Source organism: Maylandia zebra, linkage group LG20, assembly GCF_041146795.1.
Source record: "Maylandia zebra isolate NMK-2024a linkage group LG20, Mzebra_GT3a, whole genome shotgun sequence".
Taxonomy (NCBI): Eukaryota; Metazoa; Chordata; class Actinopteri; order Cichliformes; family Cichlidae; genus Maylandia; species Maylandia zebra.
In genome coordinates this window covers 18767279-18788368 of record NC_135186.1, presented here as the reverse complement: position 1 = coordinate 18788368, position 21090 = coordinate 18767279, and the positions used below count along the sequence as shown (strand labels likewise).

The following is a 21090-nucleotide window of genomic DNA, read 5'->3' as shown; positions in this document are numbered from 1 at the left end:
TTCCTCGTCTCCCTCCTCTTTCTTGGGTTTCTGCTGCCTGAGGTATTCACTGAGCACTCGGTCAGTTGGGGCCATCTTCCCAATGTATTCTTGGATGTTCCTTGTCTCATCCTGGACTGTGGTGCTGACACTCACCAGTCCCCGGCCCCCTTCCTTCCACTTAGCGTATAGCCTCAGGGTGCTGGACTTGGGGTGAAACCCTCCATGCATGGTAAGGAGCTTTCTTGTCTTTATGTCAGTGGCTTCTATCTCCTCCTTTGGCCAGCCTATTACCCCAGCAGGGTACCTGATCACGGGCAGGGCGTATGTGTTGATGGCCCGGATCTTGTTCTTACCATTCAGCTGACTCCTCAGGACTTGCCTGACCCTCTGCAGGTACTTGGTGGTTGCAGCCTTTCTAGCGGCCTCTTCATGGTTCCCATTTGCCTGCGGGATCCCCAGGTACTTGTAACTGTCCTCTATGTCTGCAATGTTGCCTTCTGGTAGTTCAATCCCCTCAGTTCTGACTACCTTCCCTCTCTTTGTTACCATCCGACTACACTTCTCCAGTCCGAACGACATTCCAATGTCATTGCTGTATAGCCTGGTAGTGTGGATCAGTGAATCGATGTCTCGTTCACTCTTGGCATACAGCTTGATGTCATCCATGTACAGGAGGTGGCTGACAACTGCTCCGTTCCGTAGTCGGTATCCGTAGCCAGTCTTGTTAATGATCTCACTGAGGGGGTTCAGGCCTATGCAGAACAGCAGTGGGGACAGAGCATCTCCTATATATCTCCTATATATATATATATATATATATATATATATATATATATATATATATATATATATATATATATATATATAGCACTATATGTCACGTTTTTAGCTCAAACAGACTCTTGAGCATATTCATATAGCAAAATCCACAATTGGCATAACCAGTCTGCACCCTAACGCACATCTTTGAACTGTATGTTAATCAGTACATGAAGTGTACCTCTGAAAAGCCACTACACATTACTTTTTTTATGTCTACTATACAGGAGTTGCTGCTCACACCCTGAGTTACACTACTAAGTCTGTCAGATGTCCCAAATGGAATGTCCGGCCGCACGCGTACTCATGCTGGACACCTCATGGTCCACTAGCCCACGACTCAGCTGCAAAGTGCTTACAATTAGTTAGGTCAGTTTCATCAGAATTATCTGCCGTCATCCAGATATAAGTTGAGCAATGGTTTAACTAATTTTCCATGAAACCATAAAAGGAAGCCGGATTTAAATAGAACATAGGATATAAGTGAAAGAAATATAAGTTTAAGTTTGACTATGGAGCACATCTCCTTCAACGTTCACGATGACCTGAGTGGATTGCATTTCTCTCATTCAACTGGCTGACTGTTTGGGGGGGGGGGAAGCAGCTAATAGTTATTTAGTTAGTGGGTTCTGTGTCTGTGGGTGTCTGTGGGTTGTTGTTTTTTAATCACACTAGGAGTGAATGAAAGCAGAAAAAACCCTGTAAAAGATGCAGACTGTGAAAGTCTGGTTTTTAAAATAAATCTTACCAGCTGTAACTGATATTAGAGTTTTTTTGTGTTTTAAGTCTTTTGTTATAAGGACATGTTAAGACCTCTGTCTCCCAGTAGCATTGCTGAAGTGACACTTCTTTCCTCCTTTTTTTGTTCCCTAGTATTAAACTACGGTAATTAATAAAGATTTGTGATATTGCCCCCATAAAGCAATATGATTTTAATGCACTCATTGTGATGCAGAGATTTGGATTGTTGTGCATGCAATGTGCATGAAGTAGATAAAAAATAATTTTGTCAAGACTTGATGTACTTCTATGTTTACAACTGCTCGGGAAGTCCTCAGTCCAAACTGACTTTATGGTTCATACGAGTCAACTCAGGAAGCTCCTGTCGTGACCTCCCCTCTATGAGCGCGCACACACACACACACACACACACACACACACACACACACACACACACACACACACACACACACACACACACACACACACACACAGCAAGAGAGAAACAGAGAGATCATTAATGCAGAGGATTGCAGCAGCTCTTGGATTTTCACTCTCTGTTGGATTTTAAATGAACAGTCACATAAATTTCATTCCAGATTTTTTGTGTTTGCTTCAATTAAGATGTGTCTTTAAATCTACGATACCTGTCTTGTTCAAATAGTTTATTAACATAGTAAAGAAGTAGCTAGGGAACTCAGTAAGTAGGAACAGCGATAGTTTAAAGACATTTTCTAAAATAAAGAGGATTTCATCATCCGCAGTTTGTGAAAACTGCAGGTGTCACATTAAAAAACAAATCAGTAGATTGACAAATGATGGATAAAGACGCTTTTCAGAGGTACACTTCATGTACTGATTAACATACAGTTCAAAGATGTGCGTTAGGGTGCAGACTGGTTATGCCAATTGTGGATTTTGCTATATGAATATGCTCAAGAGTCTGTTTGAGCTAAAAACGTGACATATAGTGCTATATATATATATGTATATATATATATATATATATATATATATATATATATATATATATGTATCTGGATGCCACCTGCAAAGGTAATCGGAGCACTAGGTGCGGTGACTCCCAAGCTAGGCGAGTGGCTCCAGCAGATCCCGGGAACAACATCGGAGATCTCTGTCCAGAAGAGCACAGTCCTGGGAACAGCTAAGATACTGCGCAGGACCCTCAAGCTCCCAGGCCTCTGGTAGAGGACCCGAGCTTGAAGGATAAAACCGCCCGCAGGGGCGTTCTGGGTGTGTTGTTATATATATATATATATTAGGGGTGCAACGATACACAAAATTCACGATTCGGTTCGATACTTTGGTGTCACGGTTCGATATTTTTTCAATACAAGAAAATGTTCATGCTTTTTTAATTTGTCATTTATTAAAATTATAAATATATATTTTAACTCAAACGTACAGTTTTAAAATTTAATGTTGCTGAAACAACAAAGGGATAAAATAATAAATATATCTGATCGAGAAATCACTCATGTTTGGAAAAGAGAGTTTATTACAGAGAAATATCTCTTTCCAAAATAAAAGCTATACTATACGCTTCTTCTGGGCTATCCTCTCAGCAGCATATTAAACATATCAGGTCCCCATAAGAAGAATCATGTGCTAACGGCTGTCTAAATGACTCGGATAAAGTTTGTAGCATGCGTGCTTGTTGTTTTTGTCTGCTTCCACTTGTCTTTGCACTAGGATGATGTCGGTGTAAATGTGCAGTCATATTCATTTTGTTCCCACTAGTGCTGTCAGCGTTAATCTGAAATGACGTTAACGCCACAACACGGCAAATCTCCGTTAACGAGCTACCGTGGATCGCCCCGTGCATGGGGCTGGACGGCCAACTGCCCCGACGTCATGACAGCGCATATTGGGAATGGCATATGCACCGATCGGTTTTCTATCGCCCATTTGCTGGAGGGCGCCCTCCGTTTGCGAGGTGCGCCTGCTGCTTGCGGCGCAGAGAAGAGAGGGCGGGGCGGCGGGGGATTTTCTGACCGGCTGGAGCAGCATCTAATAACCAACTCACAAAGTAAAACAAAATAAAAACAAACCAACAAACACGAAAACACCAGACATTATAATACAGACTTATAATTTGCACCGATGTTTTTTCAAAATTCTGTACACGAAAAGTGAGCGCGAGAGCCCTCAGTGCGCCTGCTCGCTGCTAAAGTCAAAGTAAACTTTATTGTCATCTCCGCTACATACAGTCCAGTATATAGAGAGACGAGACGACGAGGCTCCAGTTACAGCAGTGCAAGTAAACAAACAATAAGAAGAGTAAGAAAATAAATATACACTTTAGGACTCGGGGTAAAGGGATCGATAACAATTTAAAATTTACAGTTTGATGATTTAAAGTCTCACACACAAGCCATCGAAAGGGGAGGGGCCCTGCTGCTTCCAAATAGAGCACATTTCATTTATAATGTTGTAAATCCAAGCCCATTATGTATTCATTGGGTTGTGTAAAATCTCAGAAATGCACCCTAGACAAAGTGAAGCAGATGTGTCATTGGATGATGGCAGGTCATCCTGAAACAATCAGAATCAGAATACTTTATTAATCCCTAAGGAAATTATGTGGATTACAGTTGCTATCAATTAGTCATTGTCAATTGTTGATTCTTCCTGTTCTCATTGTATGACGAAGTATGATGGCTGTTTGATAGCCGTTTGCATACTATGCATAATCTCTCTCTCTTCGTGTGTGTGTTAGTGTGTGTGTGTGTGTGTGTATAAAAGAGTTTTATGTTAATGTACAATCCTTAATATGCTTTTTGTGTGTGTGTGTGGGGGGGGGGGGGGGGGGGGGGGGGGGGGGCGCCAGAGGGAGTGTTCGCCCAGGGCGCCAAACAGGCTAGGACCGCCACTGGTTCCCACCCATGTAATTGAGCATTGGGTGGCACATCCGACATGACGTGCTTACCTTCAGGGTCATACTTCACATGAAGACCAAAATAGTTCCAAAGGCCAGATCTGAATGAGGGTGGGGGAGGGTAAATTTGCCATGTTGCAACGAGCTCAGCTTCTGTCTTGCTAGCTTCCGCTGTGCTCAGTGGATCTGCGCTCGACAGTGCAGCCTAGGTGGAGTAGTCGAACGCAGATCCACTGAGCTCTCAACACAGACAGCATCGTCAGAAGAAAAGTTAATAAAATAAATTTAAAAATTTGTATTGTTCGATAGATATGCGCACCAGCACTGTATTGAACGGTTCAATATCAATACGAATATCGTTGCACCCCTAATATATATATATATATATATATATATATATATATATATATATATATATATATATATATATATATATATAGAGAGAGAGAGAGAGATATGTATATGTATATTTTAAATCAGTAACATAGATAAAATATTTTGGATAACAAATGAGTCACATTTTAAAACACTGTTTGAATAATCAAAGAGGCATTTTAAAGCGCAGGCTATAACAGACATGCTTACCGGGAGCAGAGAAACACGCTGTAATGTCTCTTTGGCCTAATGCTGGGCTTACACTGTGCGATTTTTTCAGTCGCGCGATTCAGCTCCTGCTCAAACTGTACGATTGACTCGCAGGGGTTAGAAGTTCATAGGTCACGATGCAGGGTCTCACTACGACCCGATGCTCTGATGCGACCTGAGTGCTCACACTGTGCATCCATAAAATGAAGGTTATAACAGAAATTCTGTCGCTCGCTCTCTCTCTCTGTCTTTCACTCACACAGACACGCACACCACCACCATCAACTTTGCTAAATTGCTAATGAAAAACATTGATCAGGCAGCTGTGATTGAGCAGCAATGTAGATCCAACTATTTTCACGGTTGTTGTGGTCGTGATAATTTTGTGAGGCCACATCGAAAAGGCTCGGATGAGCTTTCCAAAGTTCTACAAGTTGTACCTCCATCGCTTGTGTCCAGATCACACGCTGCACTGCCGTGCTGCGCCGTCTTTTTCGCTGACATTTGTGTTTGCGCGTGCGCAGTGTGACAAACTGCGGTGACACCCTCACGACGGTCGCGAGGATTTCAAGCAGGTTTGAAATCCTCCCGACCAAGCGATTGATGATCGGGAGCTGGTCGTGAGGTGTTAATCGCGTCTCGTTACCCCACGTATACTACACGATGCACGACGCACGATGAAGGCCAAAATCGGGCCGATCGCCAAAACGGTCGCATGACTCAAAAATCGGCTCAAAAATCGCACAGTGTAAGCCCAGCATAAGCCACACCAGAAATGCTCTGTGCGGATAGCAAAGTCTGCGCTGTGGGAGTGTCTGGACCCTTGAACGGCAAACTTGTAAGCCCTAGTTCGGCTCCCAAAAAAGATGCTCGAGTTGTTCTTGTGTCCAACAAAAATGAGTTCTAATATGTTTTATTTTTAATGTTACTCCGGGCTGTGTTGAACAAAGTGATTTAGCACAATTTAAATTAAAAAAATTAGTCTCTTAAATGAATGGCATCTTGACGTAGCTAGACCGGGGACTCGGTGAATGGCTTAAAAAACTAATACACTGTTTTCCATCTTGTGCACTTGAGTACACTCCAATGAAACTCGAAAAGTGGGAAAAATACACACACACACACATACACACAATATGGAGATGATGACTTGGCATTTGTTAGGAAGGAGTGTAAGTATAGAGAGGAGTAATTCCTACTTCTCATTCATGTACTCTGCAATGTGCATTGTCTCGAAACTGTCCATATCTGTCCTTGTAACATGTGTATTTCTTTTCAGAATAAATGGCTGAGAAAAAAAAAATGTCAAAGTTGAGGTAAGTGGTTACTGTTTGCCATAACTAAACAGCATTGTGGGATTTTTTTTGTTTGTTTGTTTTATTTTTATCTGATATTAGTTTCGGAGGGTCAAATTTCTCTTTGGGACCAAGTGTCAAACGTCTGTAAAGGTCAGCTCTAATAAACAAGTCAGTCCCTGAAGCTTATTTGTCCCACAGAAGCTAATTTGGTGACAACTCAAGTCTGCGGGAATGTGTAAGGAATGTCTGATCTTAACAAACTAACTTTGTTGTTACATTACAGCAATATTTAGGAAACATTTAATGGTTGATAATGGAGCAGGATGAAGGTCAAAGGGAAAGTCCCGGTAAGCTTCCGGTTACTGGGAAAGTCCCTGCCACGCTTCTGGTCATGCTTCCATCTGACGTAGTCATCCGACTGGTCCATGCTATATCACCCTTCCAGACCCGGAGTGGTATAACGTGTTGTAGAAAAATTTGATCGATTCTCTCTCTCTCTCCTTCTCTCAATCTCTTAAAAAATAATAAACCTGTCGTAAAAGTGACTCTTAAAAAAAGAAAACTCTTTACCACAGAGGGGTAAAATAGCTTCAATAAAATTATTTGGGATGCTAAATAGGATCGAGTTCTGAATATGGGCGCGGTGCTTTTTTTAACTAAGGGTTATTTTTACACATACAAGGAGATGAGTGGGAGGTCTCTATGAAATTCTTTGCACGGTACTCTGTAGGTTACAAGCAATAGAAAGTCCTTCTTTTTTCATTACAAGCACTGGTGTAGCTTGCCTCCACCAGTGTGTGGATGTGAGAGTGAATGAATTTGAGGCGCTATATAAAGTTAATCCATTATTAGTCAGATAATCTGAAAGGTATTTATTTTATTGCATCTGTAATAAGGTTAATATAAGAAAGTCTTTACCAAGAAAGTGGTTACATTTGTAGGTGAAAATGGTTATCAAGATCTTTGCCATAATATTGATGCTAATAATAGAGACTGAATCATTTAAACAATGTACTAAACAGAATTCAAACTATGAGTTCAACTCTTGTCTGTGAAAAACTAACTGCTGCGACCATTCTGTCTCTCTATGCAGCATGCGCTCTGATCTCCACTGACTCATCAGAAATCTGCTGTGTTACCCCCCTGACTTCTCATGCCCCTGGAATGACCCCCCTCCCTCTCTGATCAGAATTGTCCCTGAACTTTTCCTCAACCATCCCTCCACCGACCCCCTCCCTCTCTGGAAAAAACATAAATGTTTTTTTCTTGTCGGATTGAATTCGTCACATCAAATTAGTCACTTGCGGAGTACTTCCCCGACCGGATGCAGTTCATCACGCATACGGATCAAATTAGTCACACATCTGGATTCGATTAGTCACTTCCGGAGTACTTCCGATAAGGTCAAAAGGTCAAGGCTAGGGTCATCAATCAAATTTTGACACAAGGTGTACTGTTACTTTTTTCACGTGCTGTATATGGCTTTGGTTCCTCATTTGAAGGAATTGAAGTGCATCCCCAAGAATGACAAATAGATTGTGGATAAATGTTTACAGAGTTTTTTGTTAGCATGAATGTTCAAGATGTTCAATAAACATGCTAAGTGCGTATATTTTCCCTTTTTTCTCGAGTCTGTTTGTTCATGCAAAATGAAATGTGATTAATATAGAATAAAACTGAATGATATTTAATTGTGAATAATCAAAATTAATCCACAGTAACCCTGTGATGAATAAAATTAAACATTTTAATTGTTTGATAGCACTAATATACATGGTGGGCCATTTATATGGATACACCGTAATAACATGGGAATGGTTGGTGATATTAAAGTCCTGTTTGTGGCACATTAGTATATGTGAGGGGGCAGACTCTTCAAGATGGGTGGTGACCATGTTGGCCATTTAGAAGTCGGCCATCTTGGACACAACTTTTGTTTTTTCAATAGGAAGAGGGCCATGTGACACATCAAACTTATTGGTAATGTCTCAAGAAAAACAATAGTGTGCTTGGTTTCAACATAACTTTATTCTTTCATGAGTTATTTACAAGTTTCTGACTACTTATAAAATGTGTTCAATGTGCTGCCCATTGTGTTGGATTGTCAATGCAACCCTCTTCTCCCACTCTTCACACACCGATAGCAACACCGCAGGAGAAATGCCAGCACAGGCATCCAGTATCCGTAGTTTCAGGTGCTGTTATGACAAATGCAGATGGACCCAGTGAGCAGAACGCACGGAGGCAGAGTTGCGGTGAAGAAAGTTTATTTACAGTGAAGGGGAGGCTTTACAAGGACAGAGAATGTACAACAGCATATGAATGGGGACGCGGAGCCAGGACGTGCAGGAGACGAAAACACACACAGGAAGTGCACTCGATCTAAAAGGAGAGGGACGTGAGAATTAGGAGGGTCTTGCCCGATAACCAAGAAAAGCTTAAAGGAGATTTTACAAAGAGTTGGAGAGCTTACTTGGTACTGGTTGTTGCCAAAACCTGATGGAAACAAACCAGACAAGGTGAAATCCTGGGGAGGAAACAAAACTCCTTACAGTCACCAGAAATAAACCAAAGGCTCCAGCAGGCAGGGGCAGAATTACAGACTCTCCAAAAAACGTCAATACTCCGACACTAGTTGTCAGCTGGTGATCAGCTGATCACGGGGTCGGGTTTAAAAGAGAGACACCACCCACCTGTTCGCCACTCAGACATCATTCTCTTCATGTCAGGAGCTCCGAAACTCTGCCGACGTCAGTCTCCGCCTGATTCAGCAACCGTGAATGTTTTTCCCTTCGATCCTCTTTTTCATCCCGGCTCCGCTCGCTGTCTGTCTGTAACGACAGTTCCGAAGCCACGCTTCGTGCACTGATCGTTACTAGAATAACTGCGTGTCTGTTCCAACCCACCGCTAACCTAGCCGCGTTTGGGTCTAGCCAGCACGCCACACGGGCACGCCGACCTACTGTGTGCAACTCGCCCCGTTGTGACAGGATGTCTGAGCCGACTATAGACCCAGCGGAATTCGAACGGCTGAAAGCCGAAGTGCTATATCTTCGCGGTGTGGTAGATCGGATGTGCACAAAAATGGAGTCCCTCACCGAAACTGTCCTCCAACTTTCCACTTCCGTCACCTCGCTGCAACGTCAGCCAGCGCCGGTGAGCGCGGAGCCCCGGATCGGACTGCCAGACAAGTGGAACGGAGTTGATGGCCGGCCTGATGGTTTGCTTGCCACTTTAGACATGCTGTTCGAGTGTCAGCCCACTAAATACACCACTGCCCGTGCAAAGGTACTGCTAACCTCTCTCTTGTCTGGCCAGGCTCAGGAATGGGCCGCGGCTCTCTACTACAACAAATCGGCAGCTTGCAATGACTATTCCCTGTTTGTGGAGGAATTAACTTCCACTTCGCTCCCCCGAGCAGCGAAGTGGAAGTGGAGTCACAGCTGCTTCATCTACGCCAAGGCAGTCGACCCGTCTGCCACTTTGCCTCTCAATTCCGTACCCTGGCCGCTAAGCTACAATGGGGAGATGCTTCTCTGCGCTCTATTTTTCTGGAGGGACTGGCTGATTACATCCGAGATGAGATGACCGGCCGTGAGCCCCCAAAAACCTTGGATGAGGCCGTGGACTTCGCCCTGAAGATCGACCAATGAGTCGCCACACCCCTCGGGCCTTCAAACCCTTCCAGCCTCAGAGGACCACGTCTTTGCGGCCACCTCCCCCCTCTGATGGAGCCACTGCTAGCCCAAGCAGTACATCCAGCGAGGAGCCCATGCAGCTGGGTGGACTCCCCAAAGAGGAGAAAGAGAGACGCTGGCGTGAGGGTCTCTGCGCCTACTGTGGATCAGCTCGACACCGTCGTCCCCAGTGCCCGCTACATCTGGGAAACGACGACGCCAGGTAGACTGCGGGGGAGTCCCACCTGGCCCTTCCCACTCCTCTGACCCCTCTCGTTTCCTGTTACCAGTAATATTTCACCTGACACACCAACAGTTCTCATCTGAAGCCCTCCTGGACACCGGAGCCGCTGAGAACTTCATCGATCAAAAACTAGCCATTCGACTTCGCATTCCGTTGACTTCCGTCGATCGATTTCTCCCGGTGACCTCAATAGATGGGCGACCACTCCAACCCTACCCGATCCAGTTCCAGACCCAGCCAATCCGCATGTCTATCGGGGATCATCAGGAGGAGATCCGGTTTCTAGTAGTCTCGGCCACTTCCTCTCCTCTCATCCTCGGATACCCCTGGTTCCGTCAACATGACCCCCACGTCTCCTGGTCTTCCTGCCAGATCCTGGACTGGGGTCCCCGGTGTCCACGCCGCTGCCTTCTCTTCCGGACTGAAAAGGACTCTAAGTCAGAAGAGGCGTCACCCCCGGAGCCCATTGATCTGGATAAGATCCCTCCGGCTTACCATGACCTATCTGAGGTCTTCAGTAAGAGGCGAGCCTCTACTCTCCCTCCACATCGTTCCTACGACATGGCCATCGAGCTCCTCCCGGGAGCGGTCCCCCCTCGTGGTCGTCTGTTCTCGCTGTCACCCGCAGAGGATAAAGCCATGGAGGAGTACGTTGCTGAGGCTCTCCAACAGGGCTTCATTCACCCTTCTACCTCCCCTGCAGCTGCGGGATTCTTCTCTGTCAAAAAGAAAGATGGCGGGCTCCGCCCCTGTATAGACTACCGGGGCTTGAATAAAATCACTGTCAAGAACCGCCATCCTCTCCCTCTGCTATCCACCGCACTCGATTCCCTCTCCCAGGCCTGCATCTTCACCAAACTAGACCTACGCAGCGCCTACAATTTGGTGCGGATTAGGGAAGGGGACGAATGGAAGACAGCCTTCATCACCCCTAACGGGCACTGGGAGTATCTGGTGATGCCCTTCGGCCTCTGCAACAGCCCTGCTGTCTTCCAACATCTGATCAACGATGTCTTGCGGGATATGCTAGGCCGGTGGGTGTTTGCTTATCTAGATGACATCTTGATCTACTCCCGCACCGAAGTGGACCATATTCGCCATGTGCGGGCCGTGCTGAGCAGGCTGCTCGAGTACCAGCTGTTCTGCAAACTGGAGAAGTGTGCTTTCCATCAGCGGTCCACCACCTTCCTGGGCTTCACCATCTCCTCCAATGGCCTGACCATGGACCCGCAAAAGGTCCAAGCCATGACCCAGTGGCCTCAGCCCTCCAGCCTTAAGCAGCTACAGAGCTTCCTGGGCTTTGCCAATTTCTATCGGTGCTTTATCCGCAATTTCAGCACCATTGTCGCCCCACTGACATCCCTCACCAAACCAGCTAACCTGCCCAAGCCCTTCTGCCTCTCCCCAGGTGCAAAACAGGCATTCCGAGACCTTATCCGCTGGTTCACTACGGCTCCCGTCCTGCTCCACCCTGATCCTGCCAGAGATTTTGTGGTGGAGGTGGATGCCTCCAATGTTGGCGCGGGCTGGGAGGCTCTATGTACCATCCCGGTGCCATCAGGAGGCCTTGCTCTGGGCTCACTCCTCCCCGCTCTCTGGTCACCCGGGGTCCGACAGGACCCTCCAGCTCCTCCGTCGTGCCTTCTGGTGGCCCTTCATGACTCGGGACGTCCGTGACTTCGTTTCCGCCTGCGACACCTGTGCTCGGGCCAAGTCCTCCACTCAGCCGCCCGCTGGCGACCTTCACCTTCTCCCTGTGCCGAGACGTCCCTGGTCCCATGTCGGCCTTGACTTTGTTACCGGCCTCCCATCCGTGGATGGTCTTGACACCATCCTCACCTTTGTGGACCGGTTTTCTAAGGCGGTGCACTTGGTCGCTCTGGCCGGCCTCCCTTCCGCCAAACGGACGGCCGAGCTCCTCCTGGACCATGTCGTCCGGCTTCACTTATTCCCCAAGGACATAGTCTCCGATCGGGGGCCCCAGTTCACCGCCAGGTTCTGGAAAGCCTTTTGCCGCCTGATTGGAGCATCTCCCAGCCTCTCGTCCGGTTATCACCCTCAGACCAATGGGCAGGTTGAACGGACCAATCAACAGTTGGGGCGCTTCTTAAGGTGCTTCGTCTCCGCCCAACCGTCGCTTTGGCCTCGTTACCTGGTGTGGGCTGAGCTGTCTCATAACCTTCACGTCTCTTCAGCCACCAGTCTCTCGCCCTTTGAGGTCTATCATGGTTTTCATCCTCTTATCTTCAGCCATCAGGAGGCGGGGGTTGACGTACCTGCTGCTGAACGGATGTTCCGCCACTGCCGTCAGGCCTGGATCAAGGCGCGGGCTGCCATTTCCCGGGCCAACGCTCTGTACACCCGGCAGCATCGTCGCCACCACCGCCCGGGTCATCCCTTCCGGCCGGGGGATCGCTTCTGGCTCTCCACAAGGCACCTGCGGCTGCGCACCGAGTCCAAGAAGCTCACTCCCAGGTTCGTCGGCCCGTACGAAGTCGCTGCCTGGCTCAACCCCGTGACTTACCGTCTCCGGCTTCCGCCCGCCATGAAGGTCCATCCGGTTTTCCACGTCTCGCAGCTTAAACAGCATGTCACTTCCTCGCTGGCGCCCCCCTCCCGGGCCCCGCCCCCGCCCAGGTTCGTCGATGGGGGTCCTGTCTACGCTGTCCGGCGGATCTTGGACTCCCGTCCCCGGGATCAGGGGGTCCAGTATTTGGTGGACTGGGCTGGCTATGGTCCTGATGAGCGCTCCTGGGTGCTGTCCCGCTTCATCTTGGATCCTTCCCTGATCTCGGATTTCCGTCGCCGCTGTCCTGGCCCGTCGGGTGCCGGTCCTCGGAGGGGGGGGGTTCCTGTCAGCCGGTGATCAGCTGATCACGGGGTCGGGTTTAAAAGAGAGACACCACCCACCTGTTCGCCGCTCAGACATCATTCTCTTCATGTCAGGAGCTCCGAAACTCTGCTGACGTCAGTCTCCGCCTGATTCAGCAACCGTGAGTGTTTTTCCCTTCAATCCTCTTTTTCATCCCGGCTCCGCTCGCTGTCTGTCTGTAACGACAGTTCCGAAGCCACGCTTTGTGCACTGATCGTTACTAGAATAACTGCGTGTCTGTTCCAACCCACTGCTAGCCTAACCGCGTTTGGGTCTAGCCAGCACGCCACACGGGCATGCCGACCTACTGTGTGCAACTCGCCCCGTTGTGACACTAGTCTTCTGTCAGGTAGCTCCTAAAGAACATTTCTGAAGAATGCATCTGATGAGTAACAGGTGTGCCAGGTTCAGTGACTCACTGCCCCGCCTACCTATACAAAGAGGGAGGCACCAAAAAACACACACAGACAAAAACACCACACAACCAGCTCCTAACAGGTGCTGCACATCTCATATCTTCACACCATAGACAATTGCCTTCAGATGACCCCAAAGATAAATGTCTAAGGGGGTCAGATCGGGAGACCTTGGAGGCCATTCAATTGGCCCACGACGACCAATCCACTTTCCAGGAAACTGTTCATCTAGGAATGCTCGGACCTGGCACCCATAATGTTGTGGTGCACCATCTTACTGGAAAAACTCAGGGAACGTGCCAGCAGGGCCGGCCCGTGGCATAGGCCGTATAGGCAAATGCTAAGGGCGCCGTCCATCAGGGGGCGCCACGCCAGTGCCACAAATGTTGAAAAAAAAAAATTGGTACTATTATTTCTAATTACAAAAAATAATCCCACGTTGATTAAAATGCAAAGTAAAGCTTATTTAATAGAAATATTATTTGTTACAACATTACGCCCCCCCCTCCCCGCACGGTGCGCCCCCTCCCTTCCCGTATCATGGTTCCTTTTGGACGTCACCACATCAAAAAATCAACACAAGATGTCAAAACGGCCAAACTGTCAGGTGCCCAGGGAAGAAAAAAGAGAAAAGAAGAGGAGGAGAAACGAGAAAAAGACAGAGGTAGGTAGCGTTAGCCTACATGAAATTATTTGTCTGAATGTGATAGTAACCTAAATTTTTAGCATTAAGCTAATGTTACATGATTCGCTAATTGCTAATCAATAAATAGCTAGTTAACTGTTTTAACGTCAGTTAATATTGTGGAGGGGGCTAAATTGTTATGGAAAATAATAATGTAACGTTAGGTAATTACAGCACTCCCACCTTTCCCACCATTCCTCATTTGTATTAATCTTTTAAGCAGGTGTTTTTTGTTTACATTGTTATTGCCTTCTGGTTAGCTAACGTTTACCCTGCAGGTAATAGTCACTTTTCCACCCCTGTATATATTATAGTTGTAAGCCTAGTTGTTAAAGTGCACATCATTAATGTTAATTAAGCAATATCACATGAGAGGGAATGCTGTTTTTTAATATGAGCACTGCTGTGATTCGGTCAAAGATAATCATAACATAACATTCTCATATGATATTATACTGTTACTTTGCATTCTGCTATTCAGCATTTCACTGTAATGATGACAATAAATTGAATCTAATCTAATTTGCATATCAGTTAACATCATACATATATCTCTTTGGTTTTTCATTTTATTCCTGGAATCCTATTTTATTCCTATGTTTTTATTATTAGACTTTAATACTCAGTGGTGTCACATACTCCTCTCTTCAGATGCACTGTTGAAGTTTCTAAATCCCACCCCTGGGCCATCTACCACATCTACCGCTGCTGCCTCCACTTCAGCAGCACAACCCACCAGTGATGCAGCAGCATCAAGCGGTGTTATTGTATTTCATATATTCATTTTTTATTTTTTGTATTCATTTATTTATTCATATTTTTTTTTATCTTGTTAATTATTCTGATTGTGAATTTGCTTTCTTTAAGTAAAAAAAAAAAGGTCAAAGACAAAGCTATTCGGTTTCTTGTGAGTACATACACTACACTGCCGATGTAGGGGGGCACCACCTAAAATCTTGCCTAGGGCGCCAGATTGGTTAGGGCCGGGCCTGCGTGCCAGCTTCAGTGCATAAAGAGGGAAACACATCATCATGTAGCAATTTCAATGGCCTTGACGTTTCCATTGATGAAGAATGGACCCACTATCATTGTACCCCATATACCACACCAAACCATCACTTTTGTTGTTCCAACAGTCTTGGAGGGATCCATCCAATGTGGGTTAGTGTCAGACCAATAGCGGTGGTTTTGTTTGTTAACTTCACCATTCACATAAACGTTTGCCTCATCACTCAACAAAATATTCTGTGTGAACTGAGGGTCCTGTTCCAATTTTTGTTTTGCCCATTCTGCAAATTCTGTGCGCCGATCTGGGTCATCCTCGTTGAGATGCTGCAGTAGCTGGAGTTTGTAAGTGTGCCATTTGTGAGTAGCTAATATCCGCCGAAGGGATGTTCGACTATTGCCACTCTCCAGTGACATGCGGCGAGTGCTACACTGTGGGCTCTCGCTAGGACAGCCACTGATGTTTCTTCATTAGTGACAGTTTTCTTGCGTCCATATTTTGGCAAATCCAACACTGAACCAGTTTCACGGAACTTAGCAAGCAGTTTGCTAACTGTAGCATGGAAGATGGTGAAGGTGAGCTTGAAAAAGTTTGCAGGCTACATTGTGGAAGACATGCTACTGCTGCATACTGTAGAGTCTCCATCTTTAAAAAAATGTATAACTTACCCAACACTGCTTGCATTGAAATCTGCTGCAATGACCCAGTTACTGCGTTCACCAGATATCAACACAATTTCCATCCGCTCCTCACATTTTATCCTCTTCGACATGTCAATGGCTGTGAACAAAGAGAAACTTGTAAATATCTCATGGAAGAATAAAGTTATGTTGAAACCAAGCACACCATTGTTTTTCTGGTGACATTACCAATAAGTTTGATGTGTCACATGGCCCTCTTCCTATTGAAAAAAACAAAAGTTATGTCCAAGATGGCCGACTTCTAAATGGCCACCATGGTCACCACCCATCTTAAGAAGTTTTCCCCCTCACATATACTAATGTGCCACAAACAGGACTTTAATATCACCAACCATTCCCATGTTATTACGGTGTTTCCATATAAATGGCCTACCCTGTATATTATATATGAGTGTATACTTACCTATTAGTACAGTATATAGGTTTTGTATTTCACAGGAGAGAACCTGTGTTAAAAGCCTGAAGAAAACTATTCAAATTCTCTTTGAATTTAAGCATACATTCATTGTGTTTATTCTGCATTTACTTCATTATATTGCATGAATGTCTGTTACAAGCTTAAACATACAGTTAAAAAATGTCATTGCAACCAGGCTATTGATCGTGGCTCAAGAGTTGGCAGTTCGTCTTGTAATCGGAAGGTTGCCGGTTCGAGCCCTGGCTCCGACAGTCTCGGTCATTGTGTCCTTGGGCAAGACACTTCACCCTTTGCCTACTGGTGGTGGTCAGAGGGCCCGACAGCCTCGCCTCTGTCAGTGCACCCCAAGGCAGCTGTGGCTACAATGTAGCTTGCCATCACCAGTGTGTGAATGGGTGGATGACTGGATGTAGTGTAAAGCGCTTTGGGGTTCATAGGGACTAAGTAAAGCAATATACTAATACAGGCCATTTACCATTTATATACACAAACTTCTCTTTATAAAACAGGTCTGAAAGCATCACTTGACAGGCTTCAGCTGGAGTATGTAGACATCGTTTTTGCGAATCGACCAGATCCCAATACACCTATTGAAGGTATGTGGATACTAATCCTCCTACCCACTACAGGGCTAGTGTTATAGCCCTTATTTAAATAAACGTCATCATTGTTTGTCTGCTTGCCCATATAGCATTTTATACCATTCTTTTGATATTCACTTACAAAGGTCAGATATAGAGCGCATGCTTTGCATGTATGAGGTCCTGGGTTCAATCCCCAGCATCTCCAGTTTTATAGGGTCAAGGATAGCTCGGTAGGTAGAGTGGTGGCCCCATGATCAGAAGGTCAAGGGTTCAAATCCACTGACTGGCTACCTTGAGCAAGGTACCGTCCCTACACACTGCTCCCCGGGCGCCCAGTGGCTGCCAGTGCTTCACCCACGGGGATCAATGAAGTATACATTAAAAGAGACAAGGCAAAAATAGAAATTGGATAAATAATGTGTTGATAAAATAAATACATTCAAAATAATTTTCTAAGTAAATGAATAAATAAACTGTTATAAAATGTAAATAAAGTGCAAATGAATTATAGCCTTATAATCTGTGAGTGAATCTAAAAGATGCTTCAGCAGTACACCTTTTTTTCATTGGCAGAACCAGAAGTTACTCTTTATATTTGAGACAAATGAACAACAATAAACATTCACAACAGTCCATTTTTTGACAAGCTGTAACTGCTCTTTAATATTCACCTCCTAAAGAAACATTTGAGCCTGCCTCTGAGACACGATAAGTAGTGATGTGCGATACCACTGATTTCCTTTCCGATACCAAGTAATATTCAGGGTGGTATCGACAATACTGATCCGATACCGATACTTTGTACAAAAACTAATTTTATTTATTGTATCTCAAATTATAGCATCATAATGATTACAGGACATCAGATTACTTGTTCTTATCACTTAATAATGCAGAGTTCATCATATAGAAATAAAAAAACGGAAGTTGTGCGCATTTTGAACACCTTGCCTGCCTGCAGCACTAAAGAACTCCGTGAGAGACGTCTGTCTCGCCCTAGCAGCACCTGTCCCTGTCCTCCTCTTCAGTTCGCCTCAACATACGCTCGTCATATTCTGTGATATGATTTACTGTGAGGTGTTTGACAAGGTTAGTGATGTTGCCACAACCATACATGCCAACCCTGCTGATTTTTCCAGGAGAATCCCGAATTTCAGTGTCCCCCCCCGAAAATCTCCCGGAGCCACCATTCTCCCAAATTTCTCCTGATTTTCCACCTGGACAACAAAGTTGAAAAACCATGTTGCAGAATTCATAGCGCGGCCCAGCCAATTCCAGTTTCCACCAATGGCGGCAGCTACTTAGTTTTAATATTACTCTTATTTCTCTTTCTGGGTCGCAAAAAAACTTTTAACATATTTTCAAGTGAGAATGTAGCTGTGTAAACTTCAAATATCTGAGGCGATCGACACATCGTTTTCAAACCCCCGTGGTCTTTCATTACTCGGGTTAAACATGATATATAAGTCACTAAACACTAAATTGTAAGTGTTGTTGCCATTGCACATTGCACTTTTTTCGATGGAATATCTAGGTTGTTTTATCAGGCTTATATTATATTATAGTATTTTTTTAATGAGTGTACGTGATGTGTTGGTTGTATGTTTGTTGTTTGTTTTGACATACTGCGAATCAATTTCCCATCAGGGACAATAAAGTTACCATTGACTATTGACCATTGACTTTGATAACTTCAAAATGTTATTGTTTGGCCTTTTCAGTGTTTTATTTGTTCGTGAGTAAATCGGTTTGGCTGCGTTATTAGATTAGATTCAATTAAATTAAACTTTATTAAATTACATTTAATACATTTAGGATGGTTCCTCCGAGGTTTTCACACAGCTGAATAAACGTCAAACAGAAAACTAATTAAACGTAAAAGTGTGAGATGGTCGAGAGTTTACGTCAGCGCCCTGTTATATTTTAGATAGCAAGGAGCAGACGGCAGAGTTTCACTCCACCGAGGGAGCTTGTGACGTACTACCCGGCTTTCTTTAGACCGCGAAGGCCGGGTCATCAGGTGGAAGCAGCCTCTGAATTTGGACACCCGCGCTGTTTCCAGGTCGGCCAATAATAACGGTGACATTTAACATATTTTACCCGATAAATAAACACTGTAAAATGTATTTTGAACGTCTCTCTAATTCTGAGGTCTCAAGGTTGGCAAGTAGGGCCACAACACCTCACTTTTTTGCCACATGTATTGCAAACTACGTCTCAGCTGTTTGTGGAGGTAAAATACGTCCGCACATGACTCCAATTACGCTCAGCCATTGTTGTGAGTGTGCACGCTAAGGGGCTGCGAGACTTTTATACAGCCGTATTTCGCACATGACTATGAAAGGCGGAAGAAGGAGTAGTTCCTTTGAATGTAGACAATCTGAATGTTATAGTTTCTTTCCACTGTGTTCCTGTTAATGATAAACTACAAATTTACCCTAAATTACTAAAATATCGATATTTTAATGTGAGAATCAATTCTAGAACATAAATGATTGGTATCAGAGGAATCAATATTTCAGGATCGATCCGCACATCACTAACGATCAGATCTAGTCTGGGTGAAGCTCAGAGTACCTTCTAGTGTTACTCTGAGTCTGCTCCGGGCTTTGATCTTGGTTGTGGCCACAATGAAAAATTTTGATTCACACAGATATGTAGTTGTGAATGGAAAAACAAGTTTTATGAGCTCTCAGTGTCAGACATAGGTACTTCTTTAAGACAGCAATCCAGAAGGAGCCCAGGTTTAGTTCGCCCCAATGGAACTTTAAAGTGCTGTCAGTGGGAACTTCCTGAAGCTGGAATTCCATAATTTTCAGTGGGATCCACAGAAAATGCATCCGTCACCTCATGCAACTCTGGTGACATCTTCTTTTTTGCTGCAAGGCTTTTACGAGGGGTGGGTTTTGATTATCGATTTATCGATTAAAATCAATTCTAGCTTGGATAACATGATATCGATTCATTAAAATCCTGAATCGTTTTTTTAATATAAATTTATTTTGCCCGAAACGCCAGAATCTCAGGTTAAACCTCACAAAATTTTAACAACCACCAAACAGCTAAAACAGTAAATGAGAGCAGACACGGATTCTGCACAAAGACGTTAACACAAAACGCGGACCTGCCGACGGATCAGAATCAGTGAGATGTCGCCTTTCTGTCCCGACGGCACGGACAGGGTCGGGGCTGAAAGCCAACAGCTCACTGATTCTGATGTTTCGGCGGGTCCGCGCTATGTGTTTACATCCTTTTGGCACTAGATTCTGAAGCTGCAGGTTTTATCTCTCTCCAAACAATATTGACTGAACCAGCAGCAAAAGAAGATCCAAACTACGCTTCACATAAATATCATCATCAATTCCCTTTTACTTTTGCTGTGTTGCTTTCACCACGATAAAAACCACACTTCTTGCAGAGCTCTCTCTCTCTCTCTCTCTCTCTCTCTGTACTTCAAGAACAGTTTCCCGTCTAAAATCTCTTTTTTCTGTATTATTCGCTTTCTTATTACGCACAAGTTGTTTACAGCGCTGTCGGCCGCTGTTTTTTTCCTTTCACTTACTTCCAAAAGAAAGCCTCATTTCTGCTGTTCAATAGGCTACTGAACAAATTCAAACTTTTTAAAATTATGCAAAATTGCAAAACGCTTAGCTGTGTCTCTAATAAAACCTCTGTGACTTTGATCTGCAGCACTTCAGCAGCATCAGGTAATGTTCATATGTTGACTAATGGTTTTTATTTCGTTTTTGATCTACTGCAGAATATTTTTAAGGTTATCTGCTATAAAATCCCAGGCCAGGAAAATTTCCTTCATGTTTTTCTGTGTTTTATCCTCAGTTACTTTGACACAAAGGCATCTGCTGTGATGCTTACACCTTTGATAAAGTCTTGCAAGTGTTAGCTTTCTTTTTATAGATATAAAAATATGGAAATGTACTGATGCGTGATTAGAATTATAATACTTCTGACTGTCTGAGGCAAAATTTCCCTGATTCAAATAGAATTGAATCGAATCGTGGATCAAATCAATTTGGGACCATATGAATCGGAATTGAATCCATTCTAGAAATCAGTGACGATACCCAGCCCTACTTTCACGGTGGAGAAAACAGTGGGTCCATTTAGCTTCTGGTGCAATATCAAGAATCTATTCAATTCAATTCAATTTTATTTATATAGTGCCA

The 21090-nt window shown here is 44.6% G+C and overlaps 1 protein-coding gene across 1 annotated transcript in view; it reads left to right on the top strand.

Moving 5' to 3' along the window:
* LOC101473708 (voltage-gated potassium channel subunit beta-2) overlaps positions 1-21090 on the top strand; it is a 247644-nt gene that overhangs the window by 121018 nt on the left and 105536 nt on the right. Inside the window, exon 9 of the mRNA XM_012916125.2 lies at positions 16832-16918. Within this exon, the coding sequence (XP_012771579.1) occupies positions 16832-16918 (87 nt within the window). The remainder of the gene's footprint in view (positions 1-16831; positions 16919-21090) is intronic.